Here is a 19833-nt window from a genome sequence, read left to right as displayed (position 1 = left end):
CCCACATACATGTGAATATTTACACTCACTACACCGCACACACATGCAAATGAAAAATAAAAACAAAATACTCAGAGAGTCTCTTAATTATACATCTTCACTGAGATTCTCAGTGGTACCATCTTCAAAACACCACTGTCCCCTAATGGCAGCCTCTTGCAAAAACATACCTTATAAAAGGTAACATTTTTATGTAATACCTGAGAAGTGAAGAGAAGGAATTGTTTTTTCCGTATCATAACATGTCATAGTCTCTTCATATTGTCTGATACAATATGCTATCTTTGCTTATATTTTTTAAACATTTCAAGCCATTTTCCACTAATACCACCCTTGAAAGAGACCATTACTAACTGAAGAATTTATTACTCACAGCATCTGCAGGAATTGCTGTGTCCCAGAGAAAAGTGCGTCAGATCAGTGACCCCATTCAGCAGATACTGATTCAGTTGCACAAGATCATCTACATCACACAGGTCAGTGCCCTAGCTTTCTCTTTCTTCTCATCTCTAATCTTAGTCCAGTGCTAACAATGACTATAAAGGCTAAGAGTGACTTGAGAAACTTGGCGGGAGAAAGTTGAAGTGAAGCTTTTCTCTGGAGACAAGGCACACACCATGCGTGGTTACATACATGCTGGCAGGTTTCTGGGAATCATCATTCCAGGGCAGAACTGGGAAGCACATTCAGTGAGACCATAGAGGGTAGGTGTTGCTCATGGAAGTTATTGGGCTGCTAAATATAGATCTGGTGCTACTGAATGTGAGTGGGCTGACTAGATACAATAAAGTCTAGTGCATTAGAGAACATGGAGAAAGCTGGTCCTCCTCCAGGATCCCTCAGTGCCTTCTGTGGACAGGGCTTAGCACCTAGCTACCTAGCATGGATGAGATGTGCTGGTGCTATGAGCAGGACACTCAAGGGAACAGGCTAACAGATACCAAAGCCCACTTATCTTGGGAACCAGAAAAGCCAGGCTACCCCCCTTCTTTGGTACCAAGTCTCCCCTACATTTTTATTTCTTCTCTCATACTTTCTCCTTCTAGCAAGGGACCTCTATTGTGCCTTGACTGAATAGCCAGGTTCTCACCTGTCAGGTTTGTCCAGATCTTGTGTTTCTTTCAACTACTCATGACTTTCTTTTAACTTTCTGATGACTGCCTTACTCAAAGAGTCAAAAATTAATTATGATTCTATTTTCTGCTGTCAGCTTGTCTTTTAGGTAATTACACAGAATTATTCAAGTGATTAAAATAAAGATCAATATAAAAGTCAAGGAAGCATGCCAGGGGTAGAAGACTGAAAGTAGGTAGGAGGTTGGGAAAATAGGCCGGGAGAGGGGGAGGTAGAGGATTACCAAGTGCATATACTAATAAAAAAATAGTACCATGTAAAAGTACAAGAAACTGTCAGGGAGGAGCTTAGTTAGTAAATCAAGATGTAGCCTGCCAGATCTATGCAGTCCACATATAAGGCGCTGACATGGAAATATGGGAAAATATTCTTTTTTTCTATTTTTATTTATTTATTTATTTTTTATTTTTTTATTTTATTTTTTTTTTGAGGTAAGTTCTCACTCTGGCCCAGGCTGACCTGGAATTCACTATGTACTCTAAGGGTGGCCTCTCACTCTCAGTGACCCTCCTACCTCTGCCTCCCAAGTACTGGGATTAAAGTCATGCAACACCACACCTGGCTAAAATATGGTAAAATATTCTTTAGAGTTATAGAAGTAGCTGAAAATAGCCTTTTCATTGTCTTAACTATTAATCATTAAATTTAAGAAATGTCCTTTGAAATTTAAACATAACTTCCAAGTGCTAATTTTTATATGGTAAACTTTTAAAGGGATGTATTCCACTTCTGTATTGGATTTCCAAGAGTTTCAAAACAAGAATGAAATATGCTCTTAAACTTTGAGTTTAATACATGATTTCATACTTTTTGGCTGGGTGCCATGCATATATTCCATGCTATAAGTTCAGAAGTGGCTATTGCAGTTTTCAAAATGCCTTTTAAGAATGCTTAAAAGGGGCTGGAGAGATGGCTTAGCGGTTAAGCACTTGCCTATGAAGCCTAAGGACCCTGGCTCGAGGCCCGATTCCCCAGGACCCACGTTAGCCAGATGCACAAGGGGGCGCACACATCTGGAATTCATCTGCAGTGGCTGGAAGCCCTGGCGCGCCCATTCTCTCTCTCTCTGTGTCTGTCACTCTCAACTAAATAAATAAAAATAAACCAAAAAAAAAAAAAAGAATGCTTAAAAGTTCATGGCATTGGGCATAACAATGAATTATTTCACTTTGTGGAATTTATAACTTACAGTGCTCAATCCAGTCAATTTCTTTCACACAAAGGAGCAATACACAAGCCTGAAACATTATGCTGAGGTATTTGCTATACTAAAGACCAAGCTCAGTTCCCTCTCTGGTAGTTTTAAAGGAAGTTCGCTGAAAGTAAGACTAAACTGAGAAAGAAACTCCTTCCGGCTTTTCTTTTTATAAAATTTTTTTACTTTTATTTATTTATTTATTTGATAGAGAGAGAAAGAATTGGCATGTGAACTCCAGACATCTGAGCCCCCTTGTGCATATGGCTAATGTGGATCCTAGAGAATTGAACAAGAGTCCTTTGGCTTTGCAGACAAATGCCTTAACCACTAAGCCATCCCTCCAGCCCACTTCCAGATTTTCTTATTAGCTGTAAGTCAGGCTCTGCCTCTTATCACTTGGTGGTTGTCCTGAACTGCAGCCAGATCCTCCTGACAGTCAGTGCATAAGCCAACAGAAAGCTTTCTTGCTTCTCATGTATGGTGGATTTTCCTGTCCAGTATCCATGGGGACAGTTGCAAAAATCATTTAAAGGCAGTAATTTTATAAGCAGGAACTTTAAAATCTCTTCTCCTTCACTGGTTTCATATTTGTTTCTATCAAACTGAGTAGCAATCTTAAGACCAGCAACCCAAGGAATAAATTAGTAGCCTATCTCTGCTTTGGAGGTAACAGTCTGTTTGGACAGATATGATGATTCAAGTACAAACTATTGTATGACTATTGTATTTACCTTCACTTTGCTAGAATAAAGCACCTGACCAAAAGCATTAATGGGAGGAAAGTTTTTGTTTTGGCTTACAGTCTCAAGATGAAGTTTCATGATGGCAGGGAAAAGCATGGCAGGCCAGAGGCTGGACGTCACCTCTGCCACAGCAGAGGAGTGCACTGAACTCTAGTGAGGGGAAAGCTAGTTTTAATACCCGTAAGCCCACCCCCAACAACATACCTCCTCCACCTCCCAAATTGTCACCAGCTGAGGACCAAGTATTCGTGACACATGAGTTTACGAGAGACATCTGGTCCAAACCACCACAGTTACCTTTTAGTTACTGCTCAGCACCTACACAGCCACATTAGCATTAGGTATGATTCTCTGCTCTGATCATTTTCTTAAGTTACTGCTTTGAAATCAGCATTGCCAATCATAAGGCCACAGTGTTGCCAGCAGGAGAGTGCCATCCACATGGTGGTTAGGCAGCATTGCCCATAATAAGGGCTGTGGTTTTATCATCCTTACTGAGCCATTCCATGTTGAGCAGTAGCAGGGAAATTAAGGGAATGGTCTGTTATCCCTCTGGGTCTCCTCCTGGGTACTTATGACAAGGTGACAGAGATTATATGGAATAAGCTAGGGTAAGGCTCTGTATTTCAAATCAACTCTTGTTTACAGGGTCTGTAATTTTGAGAAGACTCTGTGTATTTGATTTAAGATAATCTATAACATATGATTTTAATATTCAGGGAAATCTCTTAAACTATCAAAATAAGTTCTTCAAAAACAGAAGAAGTTACTGATTTAGACCTCTATTTATCTGATGAGCCCTGTGAATTAGTAAAGCCTGGAAGATATATTCCTGGACAGAGAATTCAGGTTTTTAGAAAGAAAATCTATGTTATACAAGTTTGAACAAACATTAATATCTTGTTTTATTGATACATATTATGAAAATTTGAGAAAACGTGCATATCTTGTTTTATGTTTTTCTTTATTCGGAGGTTCTTTCCCTTGAACAATATAAACAAAAACACCTTTGCGGGAGACCTAAACTTTTCCAGATTCAGTTTCCTTATCAGTAAAATGGAGCATCTTCTGGGAATACAGTGTGCCTTAAAAGAAATATGATACACAAGACTGTTGAAGTGATACAAAGTGCTATATGATATTGATGGTAGTGGTGGTTTCATTGTGGAATAATGTCTATGTAGATGGCGCGCAGCCTCAGAAAGGACGGTCCTCTGCCTTTAGACCTTGGTTTCCTCACATGGAAATCATACCTACTTTGTAAATTGCTATGGGGGATAGGGAAAACTGATAAGCGTAAGGATAGAATTATGGTGCCCAGCACATAGGAACCCTATGTACTAATAGCCAGTCTTAACCCACCACTGCCCCCTGCTGTTTGGTTTAGGAGGTGGTACCTTCTTGATTAGGGAAATGTCAAGCACCCTGACGCTCCAGGCTCTCTCTGCGTCCCCTTGCTACTCCGTTTAATTCCTTTCCAGGAAAGTGTGCATATGCCATGCTCCATCAACACTGGCTTCTGCCCTAAAGTAAATTCATTCCTTTCATGCACACATGTAATTTATACCCACTGTCTTTCTCATCTGTTTTCCAACCATGTGCTAAGGAATAATATTGCTAAGGAATCTCTCTCATTCACATCACATGTTTTCCTCTTCTACTCCTTGAGAACTAATAGTAATGATAGTAATAACAATAGTTACTATTATTATGACTTTTATGGACTTCAATTGCAAAATTCGTGGGAATGATGTGCATCAGTTTCTTGGCCACAAGTGACTACATGGCACCAATACAAACTGTAAGGAACCTAGATGATGGAACATGGAGCCTTACCAAGCTATTCTTCACAAGAGGTGTGCCACTAGTGATACAGCTGTTCTGGGCAAAGCACGCTCAGTAAATATAATGGTGATGAGATAAACCTTTGCAAGACAGCAGAGTCATATACTTAATTTCTTCTAGCTATAGGATGAAGATTTTTAGCTAATTTGGAATAAAATGTAGTCTCTTATTCAGTCCCATTAAGTGTGTATTGTTCTGTTGGCACCCAGTACATATTTCCTGGTGGCCAGGAACGCAACGTGCAGACTTGATTATGATGATTGTTTTCTCACTATCCACAGCTTCCTCCAGCCTTGCACCATGATCTGAAAAGGAGGGTTATAGAGAGATTCAAAAAATCCCTCTTCAGCCAGCAGAGCAACCCTTGTAACTTGAAATCTGAAATTAAAAAGGTATGTATATAGGGATCCGTCAGCGGGCAGCACACGGCCTCCGTTTACACAGGGCTGTCACATCTCACCTCTCCTTTACTCCATTCTCTCCTCACTGCACGTCAGCCCGTGTGCACAGTGCCAGAGAGAAGGTCTGTCTTTGCCTCAAGCTTCTTACCTTTAGTTCTGTGGTCATTATTTTCAGATGACTAATAGTCTAGTGTTATTATGGTTTTTAGGAATAAATGGTAGCTTTTATTTAACATATGCATAGTTTAGCATATTTTAGAAAATTTCTCTAGACATTTTATTAAAAACTTCTTCAATGAACCTCTAGATTGAGTTTTGCCACTCAGCAGCAATCACCTGACAGTGAAAGGCCATGATTTTAATCATCTGTGAAGACAGAATGAACAATAGCCTAAGTTCCTTCCATCTTCAGCATTCTGTACTTATCTCATCTTTAGAGGCAGCAATTTTTATATATACACAGAAAATAAATCATTAAACAGAAAAAAATTGTTTTACCGCTGCTTAACCCAACCTGGGGATAGCAAATCGCTTTGTTCTGAAAGTATCCTCACAAACCCACGCACAGCCAGGTCGGACTTCTGGATGGAGACACTTGGTCCTCTCCAATAGTCTTTGCTAGCTCACAGTGCATATGTGCACCATTCATGTATGGGCTGGCAAGGAGCTGGGAAGATGTAGCTGTAGGTAAACAAAGTTTGAACCCATCTATCAGAGGCTAGAACTGGAAAATGAGAAACTACAAAATGAAAATATTAATTCAAGCTAGTATTAGAAATAGCATTGTCAACTATGTAAATATATGACAATGAACGTAAATATATGACAAAATATATATTTACTAAAATATTCTAGAAGTGAATCAAAGAACAATCAGCTCTTCCTCCCATATTTCTGAGGAGACATGGCTGATTGGCCCAGAGCACAGCACACAAGCTTGGACTGGACTCTCTTGAAGTACAGACAGCACAGTGTGGATGAGAACTCCTGAGACTGTTAATAAAAAAGAACTCAGAAAGACCTTACTGTTTCTACCTTCCCAGTGCTGGGCATACCTGAATGCTGTTTTCCTTCTCCTCTACCTCCTCCTCCTCCTCCTCTTATTGTCAGCATAGGTTCTAGGGATTGAAATTAGGTCCTCGTGTTTGCAAGGCAAGTATTTTACTGACATTCAAACTGAGGAGTCTGGACAGGACAGATTATTTGCTTGACCTTTGATGGTAGACAGCCATAAGTCCTGGCCCAGATTCTGCCACCAAATAGCTGTGCTCCTTAGCTAAATGGCCTCTTAAATTTCCTTACCTGTGAAATGAAAATGTTTACCTTACTAAGTAGAATCTCAAATATGTGTACAACATCATAAGAATTCAATCAATCGTGGTAGGGGCTGTATTGTCATTAAACACACTTCAGCTTCCATCTTCTCCTTCCTCAGGTTCTCACCTGGTGAAAGCTCTAGGCCTTCTCTTCTCCACTAGAATTCACCCCTTCACACTGCACTGAGAAGCTACACCTTCATATTGCATTAAGCATTCACCCCTTCATATTGCACTGAGAATACCCCCTACCCACCTCACCATCCATTGTATTGCCTGCTAGTTCACATGCGTTAGACCTCAACTCCTAGTCAGAGGGCAAGTCTTATAAAATCCAGACAGTCTGTGTGTCCTGCTTATATAAAAAATGAACATGGTCTAACACATAGTAAAGGGCAAAAAAATGCTTACTGAAAGAATATTTGCATCAGGAATCTGTACTACCAGAAGAAATTTGGGGAAGTTCCTAGACTACAAATAAATATGTCTGGGTTCAAATACAAGGTTCATGAATTTTGGTACTGTGCTTTATCACTTGGCTCATTTCTCTGAGAATCTGCAGCTCTCAAGCTAAAGGAGGTTACTATTGTATCCTAAGACAAGAAATCTCAGAAAACCCATTCTTCAAGGTTGAATATCAGTGGAAGTTGTCAACCTTGTCATCTTGAGAGGGAGTCAGGTCGCCTTGTTAGGTAGTTTAGAGTGACTCGGCCCCAAAAGTAAAAAGCAGAAATGTCCTTAAATATGCCTTTACAATCTCCACATTACTAGAGAACAGAGAAGGACCTCTCCTTTCCTTATCTCTTAACTAAAGAGGTTTCCTGGGCCTGTTCTTCACAAACAATCTAAGGCCCTCCTGGGATGAAGTTCCCCTTTCCTTGAACTTAAATGTGGTCCTGGCATTGTTGTTGGTTAAGCTTAGCCCCAAAACTTAGCATCATGGCTGGCTTCTTCTTGAGCCAGCTCCTAGCTCAGATTAATCAGCCCTCACTCTGGCTGAACTGAGCCTGAAAGTAAGGCCCTCCACAATAAGGTTATAAGTAGATGCTTACCAGGAGGGCAGCCCCCCCACCTTTTGCTGACTGTTCATCTCTCCTGTACTTCCAGGTCCTTGTAAGCTTTCCCTTGTCTCAGCCTGCTGGGCTGAGATGAGGGGAGACCCCAACCGCTACTCCCACATGGGCCTTCTACCTCCTCTTCCCTCCACATGGCAGGAACTCTCTGCACTTTCTTCTCTTTCCTCTTAACTCCATTTCAGACTCATGCTCACTTCCCACACACACTCTCAGGTCATGTGGGCTCATCCATGTCCCCTTCCTTGGTCCTTGGATTCTCCCTCACGCCTCTTGACTCCTGAATTTAAAAATGTAATTATTTAATAATTATCCTTCCCAGTCTTTTTTTCTAAATTTTTATTTATTTATTTGAGCGGGGGGTGAAGAGAGAATGGGAACTCCAGGGCCTTTAGCCGCTGCAAATAAACTCTAGATGCATGCCCCACCATTATGTGGCTTACATGGGTATTGGGTAATTGAACCTGAGTCCGTAGGCTTTGCAGTCAAGCACCTTAACCACTAAGCAATCTTTCCAGCCCTTAGTTTGATTTCAGTTCTTTGGTAAAACAGACACAAACTCAGGGTTTGGAGTTCAAGGATGTCCCTGAACTCCCAAAATCCTATTGCAATTTTTTTTTTTCACAGTAGGGTTTCACTCTAGTCTATGCTAACCTAGAATTCACTATGGAGTCTCAGGGTGGCCTTGAACTCATGGTGACCCTCATACCTCAGCCTCCCAAGTGCTGGAGTTAAAGGCATGCACCATCATACCCAGCTTCCCATTACAATCTTATTAAAATTGCAGTCTTGACCTCATGCTTTTCTTTGAAGCTTTAAACATCTTCCCAGCTGGAAAATCTTTAGGATTCTAAGGAATACTTCAAGATTAACTTGAAAAACAATCCTCTAATTAGGATGATCATGTCAGACAACCAAACTACTCCTGTGCTAAACCATATGAAAGATAATATGAAGTCATTTCAAGTATAACACCAAACCATCATGAAGAACATTAAAGAAGCTTGGTCAATGCAATCTGATAGCTGAGCTCTGGGAGACAGAGTCAGAGCCTCCTGCATTATATTACCTTACATTCTTTCAATCCTGTCATATTACACGTGGCTTACTAATATCAGTTGTCACTGAAGAAAAGTAAGTTTTCAAGAATAAAATGGGCCAGGCATGGTGGTGCATGCCTTTAATCCCAGCACTCAGGAGGCAGAGGTAGGAGGATTGCCATGAGTTCGAGTCCACCCTGAGGCCCCATAGTGAATTCCAGGTCAGCCTGGGCTAGAGTGAGACCCTACTTCGAAAAACAAAAACAAAAACAAAAAAAAAAAAAAAAGGAAATAAAAGAATAAAATGGGATAGAAATATGTGGGGTGTTTTTCTAATGTAGTCCATATTTGGTAACATGGAATCTGGAAAACACATAGGATTTGTATTTATAGTACCCAAAGCTCAATTATGCAATAGTTTCTTAGGACTTCCTAAGATAAACTTTCACACAGTGACATTGCACAGTGTATTAGTGGTTAGACCAGGTAGCCCCAGCAAGCCTCCTGTCTCTGCTCACATCCGCACTGGAGTTGCAGGCATGTGGGGCCAGGCCTGGTTTTTTACGTGGGTGCTTAGGGTCAAACTCAGGTCGTCATTGCACACCAAGTACTCTTATCCACCGAGCTGGCCTTCCAGGACCTGGTACATATAGTCTGGTGGAGATTATATATATTAATTTTCTCATAAACGTTTTTAAGTGTGAGCTGGCTGGGTCATATTCTGACATATGTTGTTTAGTTATGATAGAGGCTGCTAGTGTTCTCAAGTAATTGGAGACTGATGTGTTTTAACTCATGAACAAAGTATGTATACCCAAAGTAACTACTATTTTACAGTCCAAAGGGCCCTTTCACTTCTGGTTTATTAATATTTGACATTTTAAAAGCATAGTAGTTCATTGGCTCATACATTAAAACTTGGCCATTCCAAGTGCTACATAATATTAAAGGTGAAAAGAGTTGGAAAACGTTTATAGCCTAAAATCCCATTAAAAATTCTACTTCATAAAATCACACTAAACAGTGGAGGCTTTAATGGATTCTGTCACTGGGAGGATAGAGTGTTGGGAACTAATGTTTAGAACTAAAGTTAATTAAAAGAGGCACATTCACTGGAAGAAGATGTGGCATCCCAGCCCTGTTCTGGCAGCCGCCACAGTGCAGACCAGCATAGCCAACAGACGCCGAAGAAGGAGAATAGAAAAGCCAACTCATTTGAAAGGACACAATGTGGAGCTGGGGAGATGGCCCAGCAGTTAAAGGTACTTGCTGTCAATGCCTGCTGGCTCAGGTTTGATTCCCCAGTACATGTGTAAATGCAGATGCTCAAAGTGGCACACACATCTATAGTCTGTGAGCAGGGGCAAGATACTCTAGTGTACCAGTACACTCACTTTCAATCTCTGTCTCTCATAAATATATATTTATTAAAAACTAAAGGACATAATATAAATTTAAAACAATTAATTTAGAAGTATTAAGAAACTAGGTAGCCATAGTCCAATGAGAAGGCATTATTCAAAGCAACTGCATGCATAAGGGTTGTTATTTGGAATAATTATATTGTTCTGTTGAATAATTGGAGTTTATTTTTCTTAGACCTGATTAAAAATAACATCATGAGGTCCCAGGCCCATGTCATTATTTTTCCATCCATTTTTATTTTGTTCTTTAAAGCTATGAAGCATGTTTTTTAAGTCATTTATTTATTTGGGAAAGAGTGCGCGAGAATAGGCACCTAGGCATGCCAGGGTCTCTGGCCACTACAAATGAACTCCAGACACATGTGCTACCTTGTGCATCTGGCTTATGTGGGTACTGGGGAATCAAACTTGGGTCCTTAGGCTTCACAGGCAAGCATCTTAACCACTGATCCATCTTTCCAGCTCGAAAGCATGTTGTTTTTTATGTGACAGGGGAATTGTTTAATTTGCTTTCACTTTAATTTGCCTGTTTCCAATTTATAAGTGTTGGAAGGAATATATTTCCCTGTTTACAAGAGACAATAGACCACTCTAATTTCCATGCAGAGTCAAGAATTCTGGAAGTTGAAAGCTTCAAACTGAGGCCTTCTATAATCTGCTTTGAATATAAAATGTTTTTTTTTTAATTTTCTTCTCTTTCAGTTATCTCAGGGATCTCCAGAGCCAATAGAACCAAACTTCTTTATGGCAGATTGTCACTTATTGCATCATCCATTGGGTGGAAACAGCTGGTCCCCAAGTGACCCCACAGGTAAAGGTGTTCTGGCTTTCACAAAAAGCAAATAGAACCATATTGACTGGATCAAAATGGATTTCTAAAATACTACCTTCATCTCAAAATAAAAGCAGAGCTTATGTTTGTCATCTGGAGCTGTATTTGGGGGACACTTATAATAGGAAACTAGATGCTTCCTGATATTTATTTTCCTCAGTGAGTTAGCTTCCTTGGTCATTTGCTGATACCATAAGCAAGCAGCAGGACCTGTGCAGATGAACTGTATTTCCTTTTATTTCTTTTTGCTTAACTGACCATGGCAAATCAAATGTCCCAAGACATCTAGGGAGATGAAAAAAGTGAAATGGGAAATTTTAGTATTCAAGATGGAGAAAACTTGAAACAAACCTAAAGAATCTATAGCAGAAATAAAGGGTTCCCCCCACCCATTTTAGCATAAACTCCATATAGAGTGGCCCCATGGAATGGGAATAAAAAACATACCTTTCAGATTCAAATTTCAGATCAGCCACTTAGTATCTGACATTGGACCTCACTGAGCATGAGTGTTCTTGTAAAGCAGGTATAAATATAATGATAGAATAAGGCAAAATTAAAAATAATTAAACTTATTTTTAAAAACAATGAAGTAAATGATAGAATATAAAAATAATAGAAAAAAAAGAAAATGATTTTACAATAATGAAGTAGGGCTAGAAAGATGGCTCAGTAGCTAAAGGTCCTTGCTTGCAAAGTCTGCCAGCCCAGGTTTAATTCTCAAGCCATCATGAAAGCTGCACATAAAACATGACACACACATCTGGTGTTCATATACAGCAATTCTAGCGTATCCATGCATATACACTTTAGCATGAAAACATCAAAATGATAAGACAATAAAAAATAAAAGAAGCATCTTCCATGTCATACAATTATAGTGCATACCCAGCAGACCCAAGTGTCTGTGCATTGGAGGAACTCAGGATGACTGAGCTTCTTTTGTTACACTTGATGTTGAAAAGTCACAACCTACTCCTGAGATTTCAGAGTGAATTCCTACATAATGTCAGAGTCCCCATCAGTTATAGTTTTATATAGTTTTATAGTTATACTTTTGTCACTTGGCACAGTGGGTGAAAGTAAAAATTGAGTGAGGTTTTGACAACTTGGGAAAGTGTTCCTTGCCTTATGGTGTTGTTGTCCAAGACATTATTTTTGTTGTCAACACTGGCTAAGTCCTGTGCTCCAATGAGAAAGTGAATCCAAGAGAGACACAATTTGTACAATTGGTACTTAAGAAATTTATAAGATTAAGATAAAATGTCTAAAATCCTTTGCTTTTCTTTTTGGTGTGTTTGTAGTATGTTTTGTGTGTGGTGTTTGCACATGTGTATAGTACCTCTTCTGCCTTATTTCCTAGATATGGTCTCTCTAAGGCTCCCTGAACCTGCTTGTCATGCTCTGTTTATACTGGCTGACCAGTAAGCCTCAGTAATCCTCTTGTCTCCGTTCTCAGTGTTAGGCTGCACCAAGCTCTTGTACCTGCGTGCTGAGGATCAAAGTTAGGTCCCCATGATGGCAAAGGAAGTACTCTTAGCAGCTGAGCCATCTCCCCAGCCCTGTCCTTTGCTTTTGAAACATCTCCCAGGTTGGGAAAATCATCTGAAGACCAAACTTCTTGTCAGAGTAACTGAAATAAAGTGGAAACTCTCTCAAAAGCCTGAGCTTGGGTTTACCAATGCCTCCCTGGGCACTTGGCCAGTCAGCAGGCTCAGCAGAAGCCAGGACAGCAAGGCCAGCTACAACAGGATGAAAAACCTTCAAATGTAGCTTTAAAATGAGCTACTTAAGCCGCCATGCTTCTTCTAGATCTATAAAGCCCTCTTTTGCCTCTCCCAGAAAGGCAGTAGACATCCTTGATTTTCTCTAAGTCAGTATAGAGCAACTTAGTGAAAATTGGCCAGCAATTGCTTTGGACAGCATCAGCTTGGGTGCAGGTGCTGGTGTTTCATATTTAAACCAACCAGCAGACTAGTTTTGTGATGGGAAACATATTCTGGTTCTAAGAAGACATTTTTAAGAGTCAGATATTTGTTTCATTCACTATTTTCCTAAGGACTTATTTTTTCCTAGCACATTGTGCCTCATACATCAGTTTCCTAATCAGTACATTCACTCACCAGGGAACTTTTGTGTGGAATCACTGTGTACCTTAATACCTATTATGCCCTGACTTAATAGGCCAGTTTGTACTGAAATATTTGCTCCTAAATCTTTGACTGTTGCTTTGTAGTGGCCAAACACAAAGCAGTCAATCATAAAGACATGCTAAGACAACATTTTGGAATTGTTTTTGAGTCTGGTCTTTATCTTTGAGAAACTGATTTGTTTTCACTGCAGATAAAATAATAATTGCCAATAAGGTACAATTAAGAAATTGTGAACCCAAGTTCTAGGTCAGCCTTGGTTACTGAGAGTTGCAGGTCTAGAGTGAAAGCCTAGTTCATAAAACAAAAAGCAGGTTGGAGAGATTGTTCAGTGATTAAAGGCCTTTGCTTGCGAATCCTGATGGCCTGTGTTCAATTCCCCAGTACCTATGTAAAGCTGAACATAAAAAGCAGTGCATAAGACTGACATTCATTTGTAGTGGCAAGGGACCCTGAACTGCCTAAATACACATGCCATGCAGAAATGCATACACATGCAAAAAATAAAATTGCGTTTTAAAAGGGGAAGTAGGGAGTGGGAAGATTGCTCAGTGGTTTAAGGCACTTGCTGGCAAAGGCTGGTAGCCTGGGGCCAGTTCCCCATCACTCACACAAAGCCAGTCTGGCATTCATGTGCAGCAGCAAAAGACTCTGGTATGCTCATTTACATGCATGCACGAACACAGGTGCACATGCAAATAAATAATAAATAATTGAAATGTGAACCAAAATTTGGATGTTTTGTAATTTATCTGTTTCAGCCCCACCTACCAGCCTTGATTTGGAGGAAGGAATCACCTATGAACAGATGCAGGTAAGATTCCAGCAGCACCCCTAAAAGGTTTTATTTTATTGCTTTTAATTCAATAGTAATGTGATTTTATTTTTCAATTTCAGACTGTGATTGAAGAAGTCCTAGAAGAAAGTGGCTATTACAATTTTACATCTACTAGGTGAGATATAGTGTGCGTGCAAATGTGAAAGATGAATCGAGATAATTAATTAGATATTAGAGCTACTTTCTCTATCCTTAATGCTAGAAGGATTTTTCATTTTAAAATTATATTTTAACGCCTTATAATCAACTAGATACAATTACAGGTAGAGTATATGTTGCACACCTTTTGTGATAATATTAGCTGCTGTATTACACACTGAAAATGAAAGGTTACTATAGTAATAACTGGCTCCTGTAAAAAAAAAAATGAACATGCTTAAATGGGAAAGCATTTCTAGATTGGTTTCCTTAATTACTTACTTACTTGTCAGCTGGGTGTGGTGGAGTACACCTTTAACCCCAGCACTCCAGAGGCAGAGGTAGGAGGATTGCCATGAGTTTGAGGCTACCCTGAGACTACATAGTGAATTCCAGGTCAGCCTGGACCATAGTGAGGCACTACCTTGAGAGAACCCTTTCTCTCTCATCTATCTATCTATCTATCTATCTATCTATCTATCTATCTATCTATCTATCTGTCTATCTATCATCTATTTACTTGTTCCACCCTAGAAGAGGTAGAAACTCAGACTCCTGACACTGAAACCTATCCATTACTGGCATAGAATGTTTTGGGGGAAAAGCAATCAAAGAATTACTTGAGTGAATTTAAGATGGTTTTGTAGGAAGGTGACTTTACTGTATGTGAGCCATTTGATTGCCTTAGATAAGAAACTTCAATTTACTGGGGTTACATATTATCTTCTAATATATCCATTATTTGTTCTTATAAAATATACTCTATTTTATCAGTTTAAATCCAGTTTCAGATTGCTGTGATTTATATTTGAGAAGTGATTCCACAAAAAGTGGCAGGGATGAAGTGCTTAGTCATCAGGGTTTTACCATCCAGCAAGTTTCCACAGTGGTTGTCTGAGCTCCAGCCTATTGGGAAGCTCTGAGAGTCCTAGTTCCTGGGCTTTCTGGCCTTTTGTAAGGGTGGGCAAAGAAGTCACTAGACAGCAGAAAAGGACTCTGGAAAAGAAGTCAGGTCCTGGAAGCTGGGGATCCGGCCATTGTGTTTGGAAGTGTGTCCATGGGAGGGTGAGGCAGTGCCAGCGTCAGCTGTCAGGAGTTAAACCATCTAAATTCACACACACAAATCTCCCAAGTATTGCTTTAATTTTTTTATTTATTTGCAAACAGAGAGAAATAAAGATGATAGATGATAGATGGATGAATGGATGGATATATAGATGATAGAAAGGAAGGAAGGATGGATGGATGGAAGGAAGGGAAAGACATGCCTCTAGCCTCTGCAGTGAAACTCCATGTACCATTGTGGTTCTGGCTTTATGTGGGCGTTAGAGAGTCAAATCCCAGTCGTTAGGCTTTGCAAGCAAGTGCATTAACCTCTGGGATATCTCTCCAGCTCTCCCCCAAGTATTCTTTACTGAGAAGAATAACTGCCTTTCTTCAGCTAGTAAAGCTACTGTGATCACTCTAAATTATTGAAGAATTGTTTCTAAAAGATTATTAGTAGCCAAGAAAAGAGGCAGCAGGCTCGAAAACTCTCTTTACGCTCATATAGGAATTACATTCTTCCCTAAAGTGACTTAATCTGTGTTTACTTTTTCCTTCAACCATTTCAGTAAGCTTTTCTTATGAACCATATATAAGATTATTTACTTACTTGCTCTTTTGTCTTGATATTTTTTTCAAAATCCATCCTTGATAAATTTGTTTCCGTTTGTAATACATAACTGCAAAAAAAGTTATTGTTAATAGAAGTTACCATCTCCACACTTGAAAGAATTTTGAATTTTCACTTTTTTTTTTCCAAAGTGGGGTCTCACTCTATCTCAGGCTGACCTGGAATTCACTGTGTAGTCTCAGGGTGGCCTCGAACCTGTGATCCTCCTGCCTCTGCCTCCCAGCACCGGGACTATGAATTCTCACTTTCTGCTGCAGGGCTGAACATACTACTCTTCATGGGTCATGTGCCTATCTCTGTTTTCGACTCTCACATCTCAGTATTTCAAGTGTTGTGATGCAGAAATTGACATTTTATGACTGTTGCCATTTTATATGTACTTCCTCAGAGGCTCAGGAGCAAGGATAGTAAATAGCTTGATTTTTTTTTTTTTTTTTTTTTTGAGGCGAGCCCAACAGACTGGCCTCTTTTTTTTTCAATGTGAAAGAATGAAAACAACAGCGAGAGAGACAGAGAGAGAGAGAGAGAGAGAGAATTAGAGTGCCAGGGCCTCCAGCCACTGGAATCGAACTCTAGATGCGTGCGCTGCCTTGTCCGCATGTGCCACCTTGTACACTTGCATCACTCTGTGCATCTGGCTAACATGGGACCTGAAGAGTTGAACATGGCTCCTTAGACTTCGCAGGCAAGTGCCTTAACTGCTAAGCCATCTCTCCAGCCCTTAATTTTTTCTAACAGAAAATCAACTGTCATTATCAAAGAAAAACTAGGTGTTTGCATTTGTGGAAGCTCATTATTGGTATAATTGCTACATTTAAAACTGCTCTGATTTTTTTCCACATCAAAGCATAGTCCCTACATTCTAATCTGGAAGCATACTAGACTGTGGCTGAATAGTTTAGTGATTGTCTGGGTGTTTAAAAGGACAGCCTTAAATGGAAATGCAAGTAGTACAGCAATTATGTATGCAGTTCTCTCCATATGTAGTTTAACAAAGATCATTTAATATTTTTGTCATTATGAAATATGCTCAGAATTAATTGCATTTATAAGATAAAAAGAAATCTACATGGAATCAACATTCATTGCTTAATTTCCTCATGAGTGATAAACATGAAAGTAGCTTTTTTTATTTTTGTATTTTCGATGTAGGGTCTCACTCTAGCCCAGGCTGACCTGGAATTTACTATGTAGTCTCAGGGTGGCCTTGAACTTGTGGCAGTCCTCCTACCTCTGCCTCCCACGTTCTGAGATTAAAGGCATACACCACCATGCCCAGCTAAAAGCAGTTATTTTAGTGTACATAGGCATTCAGACATGGCACAAGCTGCTTTGACAGGCACTTGCTGTTCCTTTATAGAGGGTTGTTGGTTCATGTTGTGTGCATAGTTTGAAAACAATCCTGTGAATACTGAATTCCAGAAAAGGTGAAGGCTTCTTCAAACTGTGCCCATCTTAAAACAAGGAAAACTTTTTGTTAACATGATTTATTTACTTATATGCCCAAGCCTGCTAATGAAATTGACTATATGGCCAACAATATTTATAATCATGTGGAACTCTTTCTGCTTCCACACCCCTAGGTATCACTCTTATCCATGGGGGACCAAGAATCACCCAACTAGAAGATGAGGACAGTGAGGTTTATATGGATAAACATACCCCAGAAAAGTTCAAGTCCTGGACTTCAGCCACGACTGCAAGATGCCCAGGGTTGGATGCTGCTAGGAGGGTGTAGAGAAGACCAACAAGCCATGGGTTCTGCAGAACCTCTCTCCAGCCATCTTGTGGGAAGTGTGACAGCTAGCGTGCTTGGAATCTGTCTCCGGCATGCATTATGTACAAGATGGCGGGGCTGTCGGTGTGGTTTTGGGATTAAAATGCTGCACGGTAATTCCTCGTTGGAGGACATACTCACAGAACTTTCCTCCTAGTTACAAAATAACTTTTCATGTTTTCAGAGGAATATTTTTATACTCTGAGTTGCTAAGAATATTTTTAAGTCCATCTAGTCTTCCATGTATAAAAGTAACTTTACACACAAAATACAGGACCCAATGCAATATATTGGGTAAGCCACCATGTGCCTCATTTTCTATGTTTAAAGAAATTCAGAATGTATAACTGGTTTCTTTTTTTAAATGAAGGGATTGGCTCTCTCTGGACCACATGGAGGCTACAGGTCCTTAAACATGACACAGTGTAGACAGTATTTATAACCTTGCACACATCTGGGAGTAGCTGTTAAACTGAGATTAGGCTAACAGAATACATCAGTGTACAGTGTGCATATGTACACATGTGCGGGGAACTAGGATGGCTTTGATTAGACTGATGCTTCACTGCTAATCAAATTTACATGTCTAAACCCTTTAAAGAGTTCAAAGATTATATGAAAAAGATGCAATAATCCTTATTCCAAGTCCCCTCTCCTGTTTTTCATACATTTCAATAAATGTTTTTTGTTTGAGAGTCTCAAAGAAAATAAGTTACATAATAAACATAAATTCTTTCTTTACTCATTGAGACTGCGAAAGAAAGAGAAACCAAACAGCACCTCAACCACTGTGCAGAGATGGTTTGCTCACGTGACCTTCAACTACGTTATGACAGCTCTGGTATACTACCAAGAAGTGCTCTCATTGTCAAACTAAACTAGACATGTCTCTATTTCACACAATTTATTTTATATAACTAGTAACCTGGAAACTGGAATTTTGCCTTTGGCTTATCACTGATTTCTGTTGTCTTCAATTGCATTGAGTATTTTTAGTGTGACTAAACAGCATCTGGTTATCAATATATTTGCACTATATAACCTGTCTGTATAAGATGTGAAACTACTATTTTTAAAATTAGCATGTTTAATAATATCTAGGTATTTTTTTCAAGGTACAGCCTCACCTTAGCCCAGGCTGACCTGGAGCTCACCCTGTAGCCTCAGGTTGGCCTCAGACTCACATGATCCTCCTATCACCTTTGCCTCTAGATTCTTTTTAATCACACACTAATAACTTTGAAGATCACAAAAACATCCATCCTTGTCTTTAAGCTAAAAAAAAATTAAAATTAATTGTAATGTTAAGGCATGTATACACATTCAATATTAAAACTTTCAATTGTAATTTCAGCTTTCAAACCATTTCCATCCATATATGATATTGAAATGAAAAATTCAGATATTATTATTGATTCACCCAGGCAAAATTTATTTCTACACAAAGTCATTCCTGCAGGAAATCTTATGTATAGAGGGTGTACTTCCTGCTCATGCAGAAGGCACAAGCCTAGAAGGAACCACTTTCATTGTGATGGAAGCCTATGCTGAGAGTGAATTAAACTACAAGATGAAAGCTGAAATAATCCATCTTTCTTGAATGATAATATATAGTAAAAATATAAAAGAATGCCATTCAGGCTGGGCATGGTGGCACATGCCTTTAATCCCAGCACTTGGGAGGCAGAGTTAGGAGGATGGCTGAGAGTTCAAGGCCACCCTGAGACTACATAGTGAATTCCAGGTCAGCCTGGGCTAGAGCAAGACCTTACCTCAAAAAAACCAAAAAATAAAGAAAGAAAGAAAGAAGAATGACATTCAGAAATGACATCTTGGTAAGGAAAAAAAATTAATCCATACAGTTTACCTTATTGATGAAAAACAGAACAAATGTTTCTCCGTAGCTCTAGCAAGCCATCTGTTTCAGGAGCATCTGGGAAGAAGGAGCAGAAAGCTAATGATGCCCTTTTCTATAGCAGCTCTAGCCCACCAACCATGCTACCTGTGGTGATTTGGTAAAGCAGAGGCTGTATGTGCTTTGCCTGAACTCTACCAGTAAGCCCCACAGTCAGTGACCCCTCATCCTCTCCCTGCTCTCCCTGAGGATAAGTTAGGCATTGGCTAGGGCACCTGTCCATGGAGCCTCACCCCAGCATGCATTAGCTTTTCAAAAGTCCTTATCTGTAACCTCCAGATAAAGACTACCTCCTTATAGAAGAATAGTGGTCATTTTGTTTTGATCCTCTGCT

The 19833-nt window shown here is 39.6% G+C and overlaps 1 protein-coding gene across 4 annotated transcripts in view; it reads left to right on the top strand.

The window, feature by feature from the left end:
- The window catches only part of Nek10 (NIMA related kinase 10), a 172176-nt gene extending 153948 nt beyond the window's left edge, over positions 1 to 18228 (top strand). For all 4 annotated transcript variants that reach the window (XM_045152444.1, XM_045152443.1, XM_045152445.1 and 1 more), the window contains 6 exons: positions 376 to 476; positions 5202 to 5312; positions 10877 to 10985; positions 13918 to 13970; positions 14054 to 14109; positions 17391 to 18228. In XM_045152444.1, coding sequence (XP_045008379.1) covers positions 376 to 476; positions 5202 to 5312; positions 10877 to 10985; positions 13918 to 13970; positions 14054 to 14109; positions 17391 to 17439 — 479 coding nt within the window. In that variant the 3' untranslated portion in view covers positions 17440 to 18228. The remainder of the gene's footprint in view (positions 1 to 375; positions 477 to 5201; positions 5313 to 10876; positions 10986 to 13917; positions 13971 to 14053; positions 14110 to 17390) is intronic.
- Positions 18229 to 19833: the final 1605 nt, after the last annotated feature.

The sequence above is a fragment of the Jaculus jaculus genome, chromosome 6 (genome assembly GCF_020740685.1).
Source record: "Jaculus jaculus isolate mJacJac1 chromosome 6, mJacJac1.mat.Y.cur, whole genome shotgun sequence".
Lineage (NCBI taxonomy): Eukaryota > Metazoa > Chordata > Mammalia > Rodentia > Dipodidae > Jaculus > Jaculus jaculus.
The sequence above is the reverse complement of the archived record's forward strand: the minus strand, read 5'-3'. Positions and strand labels throughout refer to the sequence as shown.